At 34.5% G+C, this 18,341-nt stretch overlaps 1 protein-coding gene across 2 annotated transcripts; it reads left to right on the forward strand.

The window, feature by feature from the left end:
- The first annotated feature begins 248 nt into the window (after window positions 1–248).
- On the forward strand, window positions 249–8,866 carry LOC110683660. 2 transcript variants are annotated; one of them, XM_021860053.1, is made up of 5 exons: window positions 249–667; window positions 1,048–1,137; window positions 3,011–3,082; window positions 7,792–8,650; window positions 8,731–8,866. In XM_021860053.1, the coding sequence occupies exon 4, from the start codon at window positions 7,792–7,794 to the stop codon at window positions 8,581–8,583; it is 792 nt and encodes a 263-aa protein (XP_021715745.1). In that variant the 5' UTR covers window positions 249–667; window positions 1,048–1,137; window positions 3,011–3,082; the 3' UTR covers window positions 8,584–8,650; window positions 8,731–8,866. The 2 variants fall into 2 exon arrangements, with proteins under 2 accessions (XP_021715745.1, XP_021715744.1); XM_021860052.1 differs by lacking the exons at window positions 7,792–8,650; window positions 8,731–8,866 and having other exon boundaries at window positions 3,011–4,814.
- The last annotated feature ends 9,475 nt before the right edge of the window (window positions 8,867–18,341 follow it).

Genomic DNA, 18,341 nt, shown 5'->3' on the forward strand with positions numbered 1-18,341 from the left:
GCTTCGCCAGCCTGCCCCCGTAAGCCACGTAATGATGCGAGATGTTGTGTGTCACTACAAGAAAATAGAGTAAATTTTGACGCTTTTGCCTTGACACTTTTGTAATGGGTCATAATTTTCCTCTGTCCACTGTTACGTAATTTATACATTTTGACTAATTTTAGAGCCAAAATATATTGTGACCCTCAAAAGCGTCATTATATTGAATGTAGTGAAACATGTCAACTAACTATCAATTACACATTTACACAACTCGCTTAAATTAAAATTTCACCAAAAGTTATAATCTAATATCTCGGGAAACTGTACCCCATGTTCGTCCTCACTATCAGCTCCTAGTACGGTTTTGTTAAGTAGTTTCCAATAACCACCTTATTCGATGCTCAGATTTTCGCTTAAAAACTTTGAATCTTCACAAAATAAATTCCCTAATTTCTTTATTTCAGTTAGCATATAATCATCTCAGCCCACTTCTTACTTACCTCTTCAATTTTTTTCCTATATATTTGAAGCGTATGACGTGAATTGCAGATTGCATTAATACTCTTCATAATTTGCCAAAAAAGTTCTGTTAATTTAGTTTTGGGTTAATTTGTATTGTGACTTTGGATTCATCGTTTCTATTGTTTGTTGGAGAAAATTTATCAAGATTCAGCCCAAATATCTCGTAATTTTTTTTTTTCCAATTTTTTTCTTTAATTATTATGTATGTTGATAGTTGCATGCATGATTATTATAATCTCCGATTATAGTTGAAGAATTGGTTGAATTAACGAATTAATTGAGTTATTGAATTGGTTAATTATATTCTAACTTTTTTATTGGTAAAGAATTGGTTACCCATTTGCAATTGTTACTCGAATTATGCATATTTTTCATTAAAAATTGTAATTTTTAATAATTTTCAGATGTATACATATTCAATCAGTTGTTTAATTAAATGTTTACATATACATTGCTTTCAAACTTTAGATTCTTCTTTAAATTGAAACAAAATGCGCAACTACAATTAACTAGCAGATTTGTTTTGACCATATTAACGCACAGGTCATCAGAGGAGAAGCTGTGGTATTTGAAGTGCAAAGAAGTGGAAAATCAGAAGCTAAAAAGGTGGAGAAACGGCTTCAAGAATTGGAGGTAATGTACATAAGCACTGCCTAAATGTAACATCGTTCTGGATGAAAATTTCGGTTGTGTATCTTGAATGTCTATAGTTGGCTGTGAGTTTTGAGCTTAAGATATTACTAAATCCATATTTAATGAATAATTATTTGATGATTCATAATAGGCAATGGTCTATTACCTTCTTCGGCTAAATGGGATAACTATAAAAATAGAGATGTATGCTGACTTTGGTGACACTGATTGCAAAATATCTCATATTCTTTTCTGATGTAAGTAGATATATTTAATAGTTTTCTTAAAGGTGACCAATTTCTGAGAACAAAGATATATGTAGCAGTTAGTTTAGCAGACTGCTTGAATTCAGAGTTTTGAGCATGCTGGTATTATGTCTTAGAAATTATGCCATCAATTTTGGCTTTTTTTTTAATCACGGAATGCTTATTTACCATTTCTGTGATTATTTCTTTGAGTATAAAAGTCATTACGTTAAACAATATTTGAGAAAAGATTCAATTAACTATTAAGAATCGAATCATAGTGTTCGTATAGTTGATCTTAAGGAGTTAAGATATGGAAGATTCTTACTCATTTATATTCTGCTTAACTACTTACAATTTGTTCATGTAAACTCCAAATTTAACTGATCATAGTTTCGAGTAATGATCACAAGGAAGGTATCTTTGTGTTTGCCTTTCATTGTTGTTCTATGCTTTTGTATCATTTCTTGTAGTTTGTAGCATAAAACATATTTCGTATTTGGAGATAAGCTTCTTTTCCAAGATGTAGTTGAGGATGGACCTTATGATGTCTTCTATCTTGTTTTGTTAAAATTTTCGGCATGATAAGTGTTTGTTTTCCCCACAACTTTTTTTTTTGAATGATGGGAAAGGGAGCATAATATTAACCACAAATCAGATTACATCAGGCTCCGCCAAGGATAGGACCCTTTACGGAAAGGAATTTACAAACAATTGCTCCACCTCATTTGAAGGAGTAAGTCTATCATAAGTGTGCTGCTATATTACCCTTCCTTTTTACATGATGGCAAGAAAAACTAACAAGATTGTCCCCCAAGCTACATATATCTTCCACCAGTATATCAAAAACAGACCTCCCAAAGTACTTCAAATTAATTGCACCTGATAAATTAGTAGCATCACATTCTAGTTCCACCTTTGGATAACCAAGACTTAAGGCAACTTGTAACCCCAATCTAGCAGCAAAAAACTTCATCCACCTCAACTGAACTTTTGCAGACTTCCCTACGCACCACCACTGTATGAACACAACCTGCAGCATCCCTAAAAACCGCCCTTAACCCCATGCCATTCTCCTTCAACATTGCAGAGTTAGTATTGATTTTTATTATACCAGGAGCATGAGGAAGCCAATAACTTCTAAAAATCACAGCTTTGGTAGCAGGAAGCCGGGAACAGAGGAAACTCTCGAATTATATTTTTTAAAATTGAGAACAAGTTTCACAAAACCCATAACTCCTACTAATTCACTACTCCAAGTCTCACCAAACACCATTGAATTGCGAAAAGCCCACCCAGCCCACACAAAATCCACAAGAACCAGCATCTCATGTTTTTCAAATTTATCAAATGCCCGGTAAATTCGTTCAATGAGTATTTTTCTAACAACTTCAAACTCTCCCAATTTGATTCCACTACTGATGTGTATTTTTCTATGTTATCTCCCATGTCAACTTTGCATTTGAGTATTGAGTTACCGTATTTGTTTTTGTTATCACTGTTTTGAATTGAAGTGTCTTTTGAGTTTTCTCCCCCCCTTAATTTTTATTTTGTCACTCAAACATAATTCTTTATATTATATAATATATCATCTAATATGTAGATACTGCTTGTATTTTTTTTTCCAGCATTCATCCTTTTGGATTCTTTTCGTCACTGCTTGCTTAGTTTAGCAGACTCTTGAAGACAGCTATACTAAGGTATTACTCACATCTTATATGCTACTATTTCAAGTTATGACAGTTTAGTTTTGAGATAAGCTTTAAGATTGTTGTATGCTATACCAAGTAAGCATGTAATTTTTTTTGTATGGTTTGTAATGACTTTGAAAAAGCAACTTAGTGACTTATAACTATTTGGTATCTCCAGTAGTTCATCCTCTTTGATTACTTTGATTTAATTATATAATTGTGGGTGATTTTTTAATTTTTTTTTTTATTATTATATAGTGAGGTTTAAATAGTATGCAATGAAAATTGCATCAATAGGTCATATTTCATATAGTAAATCCTATACCTATAAATTTTATTCCTGTTGCATGGCTATAATGATTGTCCTTTCCTCAGTTTTATGATAAGAATATATGAACTAAAAGTATGCTACCACAATCTGCTTTGTTGTGTATTTTAGTTTGTGAAGAAATTGATATTTGTTCTGATAAGTAAGCTTTAAAAATTTCTATTTATTTGGTCAAAATTATAGTTCCCTTATTAAAGTATTAATTATGTATAGATATGGATACAAGTTGGATAGAACTTCCACGATGCCACACTCAATATGTCAAAGGTTGTATGCAATTCATTAACTTTGCTAAGGTAGCTCAGGTAGAAGGAAAGATTCGGTGTCCATGTAAGACATGTAAAGTGGATAAATGGCTTTGTGTAAATGATAAAGAAAGACAGATCTTATTTTATGGGTTTTATAAATCATACAAGAAATGGATTTTTCATGGTTAAGGGGATTTGCTTCAGCGTATGATTGGGTGTGATGGAGGGCGTACTAGTCAAGGATCCCCTCTGGATCAAACAAGGTTTGAAGTTCGAGATGATATAGGAGGCCTATTAATATCTTCTTTTAGTTTTGAAAAACCCTCAAATGACCTAACCTTTGAACCACATGAAAATAATGAAAATGACGAGTATCTTGAAGACCCTGTCTTTTATGAAGAGGAGATTGACTTAGAATTTTCAACAACGCAAGATGAAGCTAAGTATAAGAAATTACTTGCTGTTTTCGATGAGAAATTGTATGACGGGTGTACTAAATTTTCCAAACTATCTTTTCTTTTACACCTTTTTCACATAAAATGTATGATCCATTGGTCTGCTGAATCCTTTAATATGCTACTCGAGCTTCTCATAGACGCATTTCCCCAAATACTTGAGTTCCCCTCATCTTATTATCAAAGTAAGAGAATAATAAACGACCTTGTCCTTGGGTATGAGAAGATTGATGCTTGTCCAAATAACTGTATGTTGTATTGGGGTGATTTTTCAAAGAAAGAAAAGTGTCATGTTTGTGGTACATCAAGATGGAAGAAAAATGAGGGTAGAAATGATAATTTCAGAGATCAAGATAAGACTATTTCTACGAGTGGTGAGCCAGCTAAGGTAATGCGTTACTTTCCTCTTATCCCTAGATTGAAGAGAATTTACATGCCCTCAAAAACAACAGAAGATATGAGATGGCATTATACTCATAATGATAAATTGAATGATGTTGATAAGAAGATGTTAAGGCACCCTTCAGATGCATTAGCTTGGAAATCATTTGATCACTGTTATGAGGATTTTGCCTTAGATCCTCGTAGTGTTCGATTAGGACTTGCAAGTGATGGGTTTAATCCATATCGTTTTATGAACATGACTTATAGTACATGGCCTTGAAGGAGTTATGTCTTCGTCGTGTGCAATTACTAGATACATAATTGGATCAAATTATGGAGATAATTAAGTTCGTACATTTGGGTCGTCATTTTGCCATAGCTAGAGGTACTAACGATCTTTTAACTAGTAAAATAGGCCAAATCCCAATTGGACGGATCCTTTAAGGTCACACAAAGGGCCTAGATTGAGCATGAGAGGACGAGGCCCATCGTGGGCCTCATCCTCTATAGTAGCTGACCATATGGAGTGGATAAGAGAGTTTTGGGCTTCCTAAACCTAGTCTAATTGATTATAATTAGACTAGGTGCCTAGGGTTTGTTAGTATGCAATTAACTGAACAGTGTGATCAAACCCTAATTAGCAAACACGAGACCTAGCCCTCTGAAACTCTCCTTTCCTCCTTCTCACGGCTCTCTCCTTCCCAGCGCCTCCTGTGGTGGTTTGTGGTGGTGGTGATTCGTGGTGGTAAGTCCTTGTCCGAAAAGGTGGTGATCGCGGTTTTCCTCAGTCACTTGACCAATCTAGTATTGGTGGACAGCTCGTTCGAATCTCGTGGACTAAGTAGAGGAGCAACGCTTGGGGCTTTATTCTCTCCCTGATTTGCCTGTCGAATAGCTTCGTGGAATTCACGCATCAAAGGTATGATTATGTGTCTTATGTGTTATGCATGCGATTCTTGGTTTAGGTGCTGTATGAATATGATTCATGGTTTTTTCCGCTGCGTAGTACTTATAAACTCCTACAGTGGTATCAGTTAGCCTCTTGCATGAACGAGCTAGATCATAATAATACGATTATTTGATGTCCATGTTAATTTTATAATCAAATTAAGAGGGAGAAATTTATTTAATTATGGTTTAATAATTATTTTTATGTGATTAAACTTTTGGAATCAATTAATTGCGATTTAATTATGCTCAAATAGCCATGAAGAGGACCGAATTTTAGCCCTAATATGTTCGAAATTTTCAAACCCTAACCCTAATAATTTCAAATATTTCAAAATTTATAGCCTTAAAATATGATTTTTGTTCTTGATTTTGATTTAATTCGATTTATTTTATAATTCATAATTTTAATCGGATTGATTTATGCATAAAAGTGTTTTGTGTATGTTCATCAATTTAATTTTAAAAGTTAGAATTAAATTGGGATAAATTTTATGATGAACCCTAATTTTTAGATTGAATGTTGATTTAATTTTAATTTTTAGACGGATTTAATTTAATTTTAATAAAAGTTATTTTAATTAAATTAAAACACAAAAAAAAAAAAAACAATTTAAGGTCGGCAACCGCGGCTGGGTGGCACGGCCACGGCGACTGTCGACCAGGTGGCAGTCCGAGAAGGAGGAAGGGTGGACAGGTGGTCCATGGTGGTTGTGGGCAGTAGCGTGCAAGCGTTACACGTCTACTGCCACGACTACAAGTGCTGCTGTCGTGCTGCTGCCCTTGCGGCAGTCGCTACCGTCAAGGCATTCAACCATTGTGGCTAGCTTCGGCTAGCCAACCACGGTGGCCGGTGATGGTGGCTGGCGCTATTATCAATTTTTTATTATTATTATTTTATTTTAAAAATATTTCAAGATAAATATGATTTATTTTGGATAAGATAAAATATTTTAAAAATATGATCTTTTATTTTAAAAGATAAGATCGGTTTTATTTGGATAAAATCCTTTATTTTAGGATAAAATCAAATATTCAAAAGTTGTTATATTTGATATTATGCATATTTAAAGTTGTTAAATTGGTAATTATCCTAATTAAAGTTGTTAATTTTGGATAACATTGATAAGGATATTCTGAGCATATTCCAAAAGGAAAATAATTTATTTAAATAATGTGATTATCCCATAATTAGATTAGGATATAATTGATTTTAAAATTATTTGATTAGCTAGTAATTAGGATAGAATCTCCTAAATCTGTTAGGATAATCATGGAAGATTAAATAAGATTTATCTTTCTAGAATAAAATATGATTTGATTCTATCTCATGACTAAATTAAATATATGATATTTTATAAACGGTCATGAATAATACATGATATTATCTAATTATTATTTAAAATATGAGATATTTTAGGAAATGTGTTGACTTTATTATGAACATTCGATGTTGTAGTTTAGAAAAGCATGTTGAGTGATTTATTATATGACACTTTTATAATATATGATATTATGTTGCTATATATAGACTAGTATGGCCCATGGATTCTTAAATACAATGTGCGCATCGTGAAGTATTTTTGTAATCCAAATACGGTCTGCGTACCGTTAAGTATTTTTGTAACTTTTATTTAAAGTAAATAGAATAGTTATGTAATTAGTGTTAGTTCAAAGAAGCCCATGAAGTGAAGGCCCAAAGGAGCAAGGTGGATGGAGATCCATAATGATTCAAGTGGGAGCATTTTCATTTCTAGTTTTCTTAGGACTAAGGGGCCATACTATGTCATGCTTTATTTTATTGCATTAGTAGATTATGCATATTAGATTTCATTTATGTTGATAGATGATGCGCTAGATTTCACTAAATAATCACAACATAATAAATCTAGGTCCTGATAATATTGAGGTGGATTTTCCAATTAAAAACCCGATGAAACCTTTGGTATTTATGATGGGTCATGCCTCAGCTGGGTGTCATATTATATCTTTGGGGAGTTGGGGTAAATCACGTTTTACAATTTTAATTGGTTATACTCAACAAGGTTACCTAAAGAGTTTAGAACCATGAAGCTAAGGGTAATAATTAAACGTATGATTATTAATTATTCAACCAAGAGTTACAAGAGTTGTAATCAGTAAAGAGTTTACTCACCTTGAAAATGTAATGGTTGATGGTAGGGCCTCAGTCCGGTCAATTATTGCACAAATAAAGAATCTTAGAGTCACTTAAAATTCAATAGGGATCAATTAATTATTGAATGCAGTGTTTTAAAGTTACCTAATGAATGCGTTTATGGTACTTTAATTATTTAATTAAACATAATTATTAAACTTTGCCTTATTTTGACATAGATGGGTAGCCGTAATCACAATGAAAACAACGTTTACAATCTTCCACCATTCCTTGAGAAGGATAGGTTGACAGGGGATAACTTTTCCAACTGGGAAAGAATGCTAAGGCCTGTTTTGAAATATGAAGGTAGAGAGGATGTCATTGACACCCCATTGCCAAGACCTCTGCCAGAAAATCCAACTGTGGCAGAGATCAAGAAGCACAAGGAAGCTCATGACAGAGCTATACCTATCACTTGCTTAATGATTGCTACCATGGAACCTAGTCTTCAAAAGCGTTTTGAAGACCAAGATGCCTACTTAATCATGCAAGAACTCAAAGCTTTGTTTAAGAAACAAGGTAGAGTTGAAAGGTATGAGCTCCATCGTGAGATTCTTGATTGTAGAATGGAGAAGGGTGCCACAGTTCATGATCATGTTTTCAAAATGATCGACCTAATTCAAAGTATGCAGAAACTGGGGCACCCATATAGTGATGATTTGGCAATAGACATCATTCTCCATTCATTACCAGAAAGTTTCAACCTATTTATCATGAATTTTAACATGACTGCCACTGCAAAGACTATGAATCAATTGCATTCAATGCTAGTTAGTGCTAAGAAACAAATCCCTAAGGAACCTAAGAAGGAGGTTCTTAAGATTCAAAAGGGAAAGGGGTTCAAGAAGAAGGGGCAAAAGGCTAGTGCTAAGAGAAAGGGCAAGCAAGTTTCCAAGGCTCCTGAAAAGCCTAAGGTGACTCCAAAGCCCAAGGCTACAAGTGAAATGAATGCTTTTACTACAAGAAGATAGGGATTTGGAAGAAAAAAATGCCAGAAATACCTCGACTTCCTCAAGAAGAACGGAGCATCAACCTCAGGTATTATGTTATAAACATTTTAACTTTTACTTAGGTATGTGATACCAAGTTGCAGTTCTTAACATTGTGATGTTGCGCAGGAACTGCAAACAAGTGAAGCTAGCAAGGAAATGGAGCTTGAAGGTGCACTAGAAGTTTTTGAGTGGCCAGAGATAGCTTCATAATTTTAAATTTTGATTAGTTTATCATGATTTTGGAACAAATTTCTAGTTTTGATGAGACAATATTTCGGTTTTCTTGTTTTGAATACTGAATTTGGTTTACTTGGCTTGGACAAGTGTTGATCCATGACCAAGGTAATAAAATTGCTTTCATTTTGCTAGATATGAGTTAATTTTGTTTTATAACATTGATATAAGTAGATCACAAAAGTAAATTTAGATGATTCAAAATACACTTACTTATAGCAAGTAAGGTTAGGTCACATTAACCATTCGCACATCCAAAGTTATGGATGGACTCTTATTCTTATATGATTATGAATCACTTGAGAATTAGAAGTCATGCTTAGTAAAGTTAAAATGACCAAATTTCCTTTTAGTAGAAAGGGTAAAAGAAGCTAAAATGACCTTTTGGTACTCATTCACATGATGTATGTGAACCAATAAGATCAAGAGTTAGCAAAGAGATTTAACTACTTCATTGCTTTTACTAACGATTTAAGTAAATATATCGATAATTACTTAATGAAGTAAAGCTTGGAATCATTGAAATGTTCAAAATTCCAAAATTAAATGTATAATCAGTTTAAGATAAACAATCTAACACCATAATGTGATAAATATTTAACTTAAAAGGAATGATCATCTAAATTGTTGAATTAATTCACAGTCTAGAAACATTACAATTAAAGTGTATGTTTATGAAGAAGGAATCAAACTTTGCTTGCCATTGTTCGATACAAGATTTAATGAATTACAAATATAGTTTTGAGGATATGCATTAGAACAACAACAATTGCGAATAGACTAAACAGAAACTTAACCAAAGCAGTAGAAAAGATGTCATGGACTGAAAATGTTCCAAAGTTATCTTTTCTAAACAGGATGGGGGGAATATGAAATCTATGTAAAACGTTTACAAATATGGCATAATAAACTCTAAATTAGAGGTATTATTCCTACAATCGCGAAGAAACAAAATGTTTGTTGCTCACGATAATGTCTTTATAAAAAGAAATCTCTTCCTACAAAGCCAAGTGGGAGTAAAGTTAGATCTCAATGAGATTCGAGACAAGCAACAAATGGATGTGGATAACACTACATCAGAGATGAAGGCATATGAAATTAGCTAATTTGATAAATCATGTGTCGAAGCAAGCTAATTCCACTAGCGATGCTTCTATCGTCCCACTTGAATGAAAGGCTTCAAAGAGTTGAAGAAAATTATTCTATTGTTGCTCATACATATTGTAGTTTACTTGGGATCAAAACAAACAGTGTGTTGAAATTCTGAGAAAAGGTGGATCCTAATATTTTCTTATTAGAACGGTTAGAATCCATGCCCTACATGTAAGCTTTGGATGAGTGCCAACTCAAGAAATGGCTTAACGCAAAAATTCAGTATGGACTCCATGTTTGTAAAGATGTCCATAATAGTCTTAAAAATAGGGTCAAACCTATTAGTTGGGTAAGCCTATTCGGATTATTCTAGTTATGGATATCAAAATCACCTTCATGAAATGTTCATGACGGTTAACATGTATATGATATAACCTAAGAGTTTTGAAATCCAGAAATTCCTAGAAAGTTTTGCAAACTTCAGAAATTCATTTATGGATTGAAGTAAGCATCAGGGAGTTGGAACATTCGTTTTGATTAGGCAATCAAACAGTTTGATTTCCTTAGTCGAACAAAATGGGAATCTTGTAGAGACAAGAAGTTTAGTGGGAGTAATTGGTCTTCTTAGTCTAGTATGTAGTTGACATACAGTTCATATGAAATGATATATCAATGCTTGAATAAGTCAAGCAGTGGTCAGAAAGATTGTTTCTATATGAGAGACTTAGGAGATATTGAGTACATATTGGGAATCAAAATCCACAAAGTGAATCTTGAAGAATGATTAGACCTAATCAAGATAATTATGTTTATAAGGTTCTTGACAAGTTCAAGATGTAAGATTCTAAGATAGGATGTCTTCCCATGTCTCATGGAACTACGCTCAGTAAAACTAAGTGCCTTCAAAAACTAATAGAGTTGAGTTGTAAAAGTAGTGTACCTTATGCTTTTGCAAAAGGATCTATTACTTGTGCCATGAAATGTACAAAGTAATATGTTGCATATTACTTGTGCATGTGTAGCAGGTTTCAAGCAAATTCAGAATAAGCATACGGAGAATTACCAAGAACAGATCCTTGAGTACTTGAGAAGCACTAAAAGGAATTCTTCTAGTTATTGTGTTAAAAGGTAATTTAAGCAAGTTGTCAAAATATTACACAAATTCAAGTTTTCTAAACAGGTAAGATGATTCTAGATGGTTATCTAAATTCATATTTGTGTCTGGATAGAGAAGGACAGTGAGCTTGAAGAGTTCAAAGCAGAGCACTATTGCATGCTTAATGTTAAAATATGTGTATTAAAATATAGTAAGATAGTTATAGAGGAAGTTCGGATTAAAATTTCATGTGACTAACAGGTCACCTTTGCCAGAGAACAAAGGAGCCAGGGTCACATCACAAATCCAAACTTACAGATATGAAATATCACCTCGATTATAAGATCATTGACCAGCGAAAGGTTATGTTTTGCAAAGTTTTATTATGAGTGAGAAATCACTAAACCCCTTCCATGGACTAAGGTATGAGAGTCATATTAAAGTCTTAGGGTTGAAGCAAGTTATGTAATTTAAGTTGTATATGTTTTGAGAAAACATATTACATGAGAAATGCATCAATTTGCAGAATTATGTTTAAAATAGAAATTATTATTTCTCAATTTTAATTATGGTTTTGGAACTTAAATAAAATGTCGAAAATAATCATGAATTGATGGGCTCATCAGGTTGATGACCTGGTGAATTGAAACCCCAGAGGTGAACAAAATTCATATATTATGTAAGTTCCTAGTTCGAGATCATTAAAGTGCACATAAATGATTTCAATAAATGGACTACCATGTAAGATGGATTGGATAGCTCAGTTTCATGGGCTATAGGGGCATAGTGATGCTCGGTCAATCACTTGGATATGCATGAATGATACATGATTGAACTAATGACCTACTTTGAAGTTCAAGTATAGAGCTTTCGTATATATTAGTGGATTCCTTTGACATGAGTGGAACATTTATTTCATTCAATGGATGTTATGACTGTGGTACACTCAAACGTCTAGCCAACACTAGAGATTATAAAGGGTGTTTCCTGGTTATTTCAGAAGTTGAGTGGGAGGCTTGTTGCCACAAGATTGGATAGAGTCTACCTATTAAATTAGGAACTGTTTCATAGCCGCTTGAAGAGGTAGAATTCAGAAATTACGTGGCCGCGTTCAAATGCATTACACAGTAATCATTTGGTTTTATAATTCTGACTCAGATTTCAAGAAATGATTTGTAGATTAATATGATCTCGACATGTGATAGAGGAATAAATGTGTCGTCAATTGTCTATCCCTAGATCAAACACAATTTATAACAACCTAAACAAACCTAATACAAGTATAAGGCAAGTATAGGGTCGAACCCAAAGGAGTGAGTCTGTATTAACTATAGCCAAAGTCAAGCTACTTCGAAGATTGTAGTGAGAAAATGGTTGGTACTATGGTAACAAAGCTAGATTGGTCAAGTAATTCAAGAAACTAAATACTAGGGATGTAGGTTCCACATGCAAGTTCAATAATCATGCTAATTGATAGTTCATTCAATAGATTCAAGCATTGCAAAGGACAAACAATAGTAGCAATCAAAAGAATTCAAGAGCTATCTCCTAGAGGCCAAGCTAGGGGTCACTATGAATGGCTAATCAAGGAAATTCACAATCAAACTCAATCAATTAAAGCAATTCTCAAATTGATGGTTCATGTCATTAAGAATTGCAATGCAATCTAGATTAATCTTATAGGTTGATTACTCCTAATCTAATTAATCACATGCAAAACTATGTCAACCAATTTAATTGCAACAATTTAATCAATCAATGATCATCAACTAGCACAAAATATCTATCAAGCATGCTTCCCCTTCTCCCTAGCAACTAATTAGTTACTAATCATGGTGTAACTCAAGAACAAATCACTAGAAATTGCATTGATCATCATTATAAATCAAAATCAAGAGTAAACAATATCAACTACAATATCAAATTAAAATCCAAGGAAATCAAACAATCAAACATGAATCTAAAACAAACAAGTAAAGAGATGAACTAAAAGAAGAGATTCTCACTAATATTAATGATTGAAGATGAAGAAATCTAAGCACAACTGATCCAATGTTGAAATACAAATCCAAAACCAAGAACTTCTCTCTCTAGAACTAAGCTAATGAAAATTATCTAAAAGTTAGTTTTCAAAAAGGAATTACAAGTGTATTTTTAGGCAAAGAAGGAAAACAAGATTCCCGCGCCCTCTCTAAGAAATCCCGCGCTCGTGGGAAAATGGGTACGGAACCCATAACAAACTCCACAGGATGTCTAGGCAACACCCGCGCCCGCGGCAAGGGCTCGGCGAATCCCCTGCTCCAAAAGAGTAATCAGAGGGCCGCGGTCTCTCTAATCTGGAGCGCTCTCTCCAATCTACCCGCGCTCGCGATGAGCCCGCGGCCAGATCGCGAAGAGTTCCTGGTCGATTTTGGCTAATTGGTGCAATCGAGCCCGCGCCCGTGGCCTTCAGGACCAGCGCCCGCGGCAACCTGGAAAGACTTGATGCCCTCTCCAAGGCCTATCTAAGCCCTCTCCAATCCCTCTCCAAGTAGATTGCTTCCACCTTCCAAGTGCCAAAGAGTCAGAAACATTGGAAGTTTTCTAAATTGAAGAGGTTTGGTTGAACACACCCATGGTTCAATCGAACACACCCGTAGTTCGGCCACACCAACCCATGGTTTGACCGAACCACTCCACGAGCACTGCGCATGATTCTTAATGAAGATCGAATGATTTTTATTTGATGCTTAATGATAAACGATGAGGATGAGCGGTGACGATTTGATGATGATGGTTGATGAACGGTGGTGATGGTGATGCGCTCCAATGGAGTTCAGAGCAGCCAAATGCGAAGGAGGGAAAAAGGGTCTGATGTGTTTTGTGGGATTTTGGGGTTTTATTTTTCCTTTTCCTTTTATTTTTATTTCTTTTCCTTTCCCTTTTATTAATTCTTTCTTTAGTTTTATTTTATTTCCTTTTCTTTCTTTACTTATTTTCCTTCTTTTATTTTTATTAATTTGGCTAGCTTAGTATAAATGCCCAATTTTGGGGTAATTAGAATTAACAAGGAACAATGAACAATTAACAATTATTCTATTTCTTAATTAGTTTTTAGGAGGGCTTATCTCTCTAGGTTTAGGTTAGAATTAGAGTTTTTTAGAGAGAGAAGTGAGGGTTTCACCATTGTTGAGCTTGTATTTTGAAGAAGAAGATGGATCATCTTGTTTGTAGACTTTCATCTTCAATCAATGAGAATCTCTAACTCTTTCTCCTCTATTTTTATTGCTTTCTTTTGATTATTATTTTTGTTGTTGGTATTGCTTATTAATCAAGTTGATTCTTGATTATTTGCTGATTAATCTTGTTGTTATCATGATTAGTGAGTAATTTCCCCATTAAGGGGATGGTTGTGGTGTAGTTGGATCTTGAGCATGTTCTAGGGTTTATAATTGATTTATTTGTGATTAAAGTCTTTATATGCTTGATATTCTTTAATCTTTTGGCAAGTGCACATTGTTGGTTGATTAAAGGTGAATCTTTGCTTACAAGGAACGGAAGTTGACTTAGATAAGGTTCATTATTATCGATTGTTATTTAATAGTACCTCCTAGTATATTGTTCTAATATGGAAGCATGGAGGCTATGTTAGGAGAAGCCAATTGACCCCGGAAGGCGGCTGGATTGGATCCTTTACTTTGATATTCGAGCATGTTTAGTTCATTATTAATTCAATTTCTATGCCTTTTTTTATGTTCAAGTGACTGTTATACCTAAAAAATTTCTCTTAGTGTTTTATTTCTTGTTTTATTATCTTTAGACTTTAGTTTATTTATCTCCTATTCCGGACTAGCTGAATTGTCGATAACAATTTGTGGTGTTTATTAGTTCCCTGTGGTTCGACCCCTATGCTTGCCTTATACTCGTATTAGGTTTTTTTAGGTTGTATAAATTGTATTTGATCTAGGGATAGACATTTGACGACGCGTTTATTTCCCTTCTCAAATTGGCGCCATTGCCGGGGAACGGATTCCATTACCGTTGTGTTATCTTATTGAGACTAGTCCATTGTATATAATTTTCATTCTATTTGTTGGTTTTTATTTGTGTTTCTTTATTTGTAAAAATGACTTATAGTTTTATTCCTCAATTTGATAATGAACCGTTTTGGGTGTATTTCAATAGACTTGAGGATTTCCTAGATGGTGTTAAAGGTTTTACCAAGGGTGATTATTGTGAAATCATTAATTTGGGATTAAATGAGCATTTTAGAGGAGTAGTTGACAATATGTTAAATGGTAGATTTCAAGGCATGTCTTCGGATGAAGCTTGAGATTTCTATTCATGGTTAGCTAGGGATAATTATGATTGGGAGAGGGCTAATCATGAGACTTATGTTCGGGATTCTCATGCTTTTAATGTTGATGCTAATTGTCATGATTTGCCTAATATGAATTCCCATGATGTGCTTGATGCTCCCCATAGTGACCATGTAATGCATGATTACAACTCCCCTCCCTCTATAGTTCAATGTAATGAGGTACATTCTAATGACGATGAAGTGCATGTTCTTTCTCATATTGCATCCGATTTTTGCATGAATTCTAAAGGTGTTCCCCATAGTCCCCTAGATGATTCCAATGAGCAAGCTTTGACTCGCCTATCCATGATGATTTCGACTCAATTGAGATTATTGCACAAATATTTCTTGAGTTTCAAACAATAGCCCATAACCTTATGAGTGAGTTCATTGATAAGGCTTCATTAGAAAGAGATGAGTTTGAGAGAAATTTTCCCCCATTCACTCTTGATTTTGAGATGGTAGGCCTTGAGAAATTTAAGAGAGATGTTGTTCAAGGTTGTGAAGAGGAGGTTGAGGTTGAATCCTTTGGAAATTTTGAGCTTGAGGGAGATGTAGAACGCGAGGGTTCTTCATTTGAGGATTCCATGACTGATTTTCATTCCCTCATTAGTGATTTGAAACCTTGTGATGAGGGATTAGCTACCCCTTTTTCCCTTTCTCATACACCTTTCTCCCAAAGGTTTAACCATATATCCTACTATCCTATGTTCCTCCCTTCTTTTCTCAAAGAACCTCTTAGGGATCCTTTTCCTATTCATGCTTCCGAAGCCCCCAACTCTTTCATTATTGATGAGGAAAAGAGTTATAATGCCAACCAAAAAGATTTTTGCGAGGAGAATTTGTCTCCCTAATTTTCTTTTTATTCTTCTACTTTTTCTTCTTGTTTTCTTGATTTTTCTTTTGATTCTTTTACTTTTTCTTTTCTCCCTTCTCTCAAGCATAAAGTCTCCTTGTACTTTATGTTTCTTTTTCATATGAGCATCTCATATGCTCTATTTCTTGATATGTTTGCTGGTGCATATGACAAGCTTTTGCGTTCTTTGTCGGGTTATTTACTAGATTGGTCATTCTTGGACGTTAAGCAAGCCTTTCTCGGGAAGTAACCCGTGTTTTATTGCTTTCTTTTTCTTTCTTTTACGTTTCTCATTTTTGTTTACTCTCTTGTCTATGTGTATAGGTACTTGATGCAATAACTCATGTGCAAGGATTTTGGATTGAGATCCTTGAGAAGAAGCACACCAATGATTGCTTTCATTTGGAAAAGCAATAAAGACGAGGAATTAGATGAAAATGTGGACAATGTGCTCAATTGCGGGTTTCAACACCCACCCCACATTTGGTTTACTCTTTCCTTCTTCACTTATCTTAAATTTGCTTTCTTAAATGCATGTGGATTGAATGAATTATGATTTGTTGTGTGGATGTGTTTTAATTTTTTTCTTCCCCTCCCTCCCACCCTTTTTTCCTTTATTTTGAGCATTGAGGACAATGCTCCATTCTAGCTTGGGGGAGTAGCTATGGGCTAGCTTGGGGGATTATCTATATCTCTTGGTAGTTTCTTAATCTATAGTCTCATGATTCCTTGATTTATTTCTCCCATACTTGCCAAAGTCTATTTTTGAGATTGGTTTTCTATGTTTGGATGGCCGTAAGCGCCTTATTGAGTTGACTTTTGGTATTTGTAGCTTTGATTGATCATGCTTTCATCTTGCACAATTGTATATGCATTCATGAGTATTGTTGGTTTTGTGAATATTCGTGTGTATAGTGTCTTTCCACGACATTCAAGTCAAGGTTTAAAAATGTTTTATTTCAATATTGGACATATTTGGGCTTTAGCAACTAGAATACTCTCTTTCCTACACTACTACCTAAACCTAGAGTGTATTTTTAGGCAAAGAAGGAAAAAAAGATTCCCGCGCCCTCTCTAAGAAATCCCGCGCTCGTGGAAAAATGGGTACAGAATCCATAACAAAATCCACGGGCTGTCTGGGCAACACCCGCGCCCGCGGCAAGGGCGCGGCGAATCCCCTGCTCCCAAAGAGTAATCAGAGGGCCGCTGTCTCTCTAATCTGGAGCGCTCTCTCTGATCAACCCGCGCCCGCAGGGAGCCTGCGGCCAGATCGCGGAGAGTTCCTGGTCGATTTTGGCTAATTGGTGCAAACGAGCCCGCGCCCGTGGCCTTCAGGACCAGCGCCCGCGGCAACCTGACAAGACTTGATGCCCTCTCCAAGGCCTATGTTAGCCCTCTCCAATCCCTCTCCAAGTAGATTGCTTCCTCCTTGCTTAGTCAATATAGCTCATCTTGATCCCCTTGCAAAGACAACACCTAGGTACCTATAAGAACAAACAAAGGAAAGGAATAAAAGGGAAAAAGGGCCAAATAAAAGGAAAACACGAAGAAAACATGAAAAACATAAAGAATGAAGGAAAGAGAGGAACTAAAGGAAAAAGTTCCAAAAATAAGATAAGAAAGCATGAAAAAGGGATGAAATCATCCTAATAGACTACCCTATGAGTGCCATAAATGACACTCATCAACATGTGATGCAATCATATTATCAAATCGACACATATATTGACTTAAGGAATTTGAATATTGCACCCTTGTCTCAGACAAGTGGGAGATTGTAGGAGTTATGTCTTCGTCGTGTGCAATTAATAGATATATAACTAGATCAAATTATTGAGATAATTAAGTTCGTACATGAAAACATTTATGTCACTCTTAGGGAGTAGTTTTAGAGTTATTTCCGTGTTTATTTTCCCTTATTTTCCCTTTTATTCTCTTGTTTTCTTTTTAATAAAGTTTCTAGTTTATTTCTTAGTTTTGGTATGTTTTAATTTAATTTCTTTATTTAATTGGTTTCTAGTTTATTTTTCGTGTTTTATTTTATTTCGATTTATTTTATTTCATTCCTTTTCTTTGTTACTTTCATAGTTTTAATTAGCTTTATGTTTATTTTGTTATTT

This window comes from Chenopodium quinoa, unplaced genomic scaffold (genome assembly GCF_001683475.1).
Source record: "Chenopodium quinoa cultivar QQ74 unplaced genomic scaffold, ASM168347v1, whole genome shotgun sequence".
Classification (NCBI taxonomy): Eukaryota; Viridiplantae; Streptophyta; class Magnoliopsida; order Caryophyllales; family Amaranthaceae; genus Chenopodium; species Chenopodium quinoa.

Excerpts from the sequence above, each read along its gene's own strand:
- LOC110683660 (XM_021860052.1), top strand. The coding sequence starts at position 3,857 with ATGATTGGGTGTGATGGAGGGCGTACTAGTCAAGGATCCCCTCTGGAT.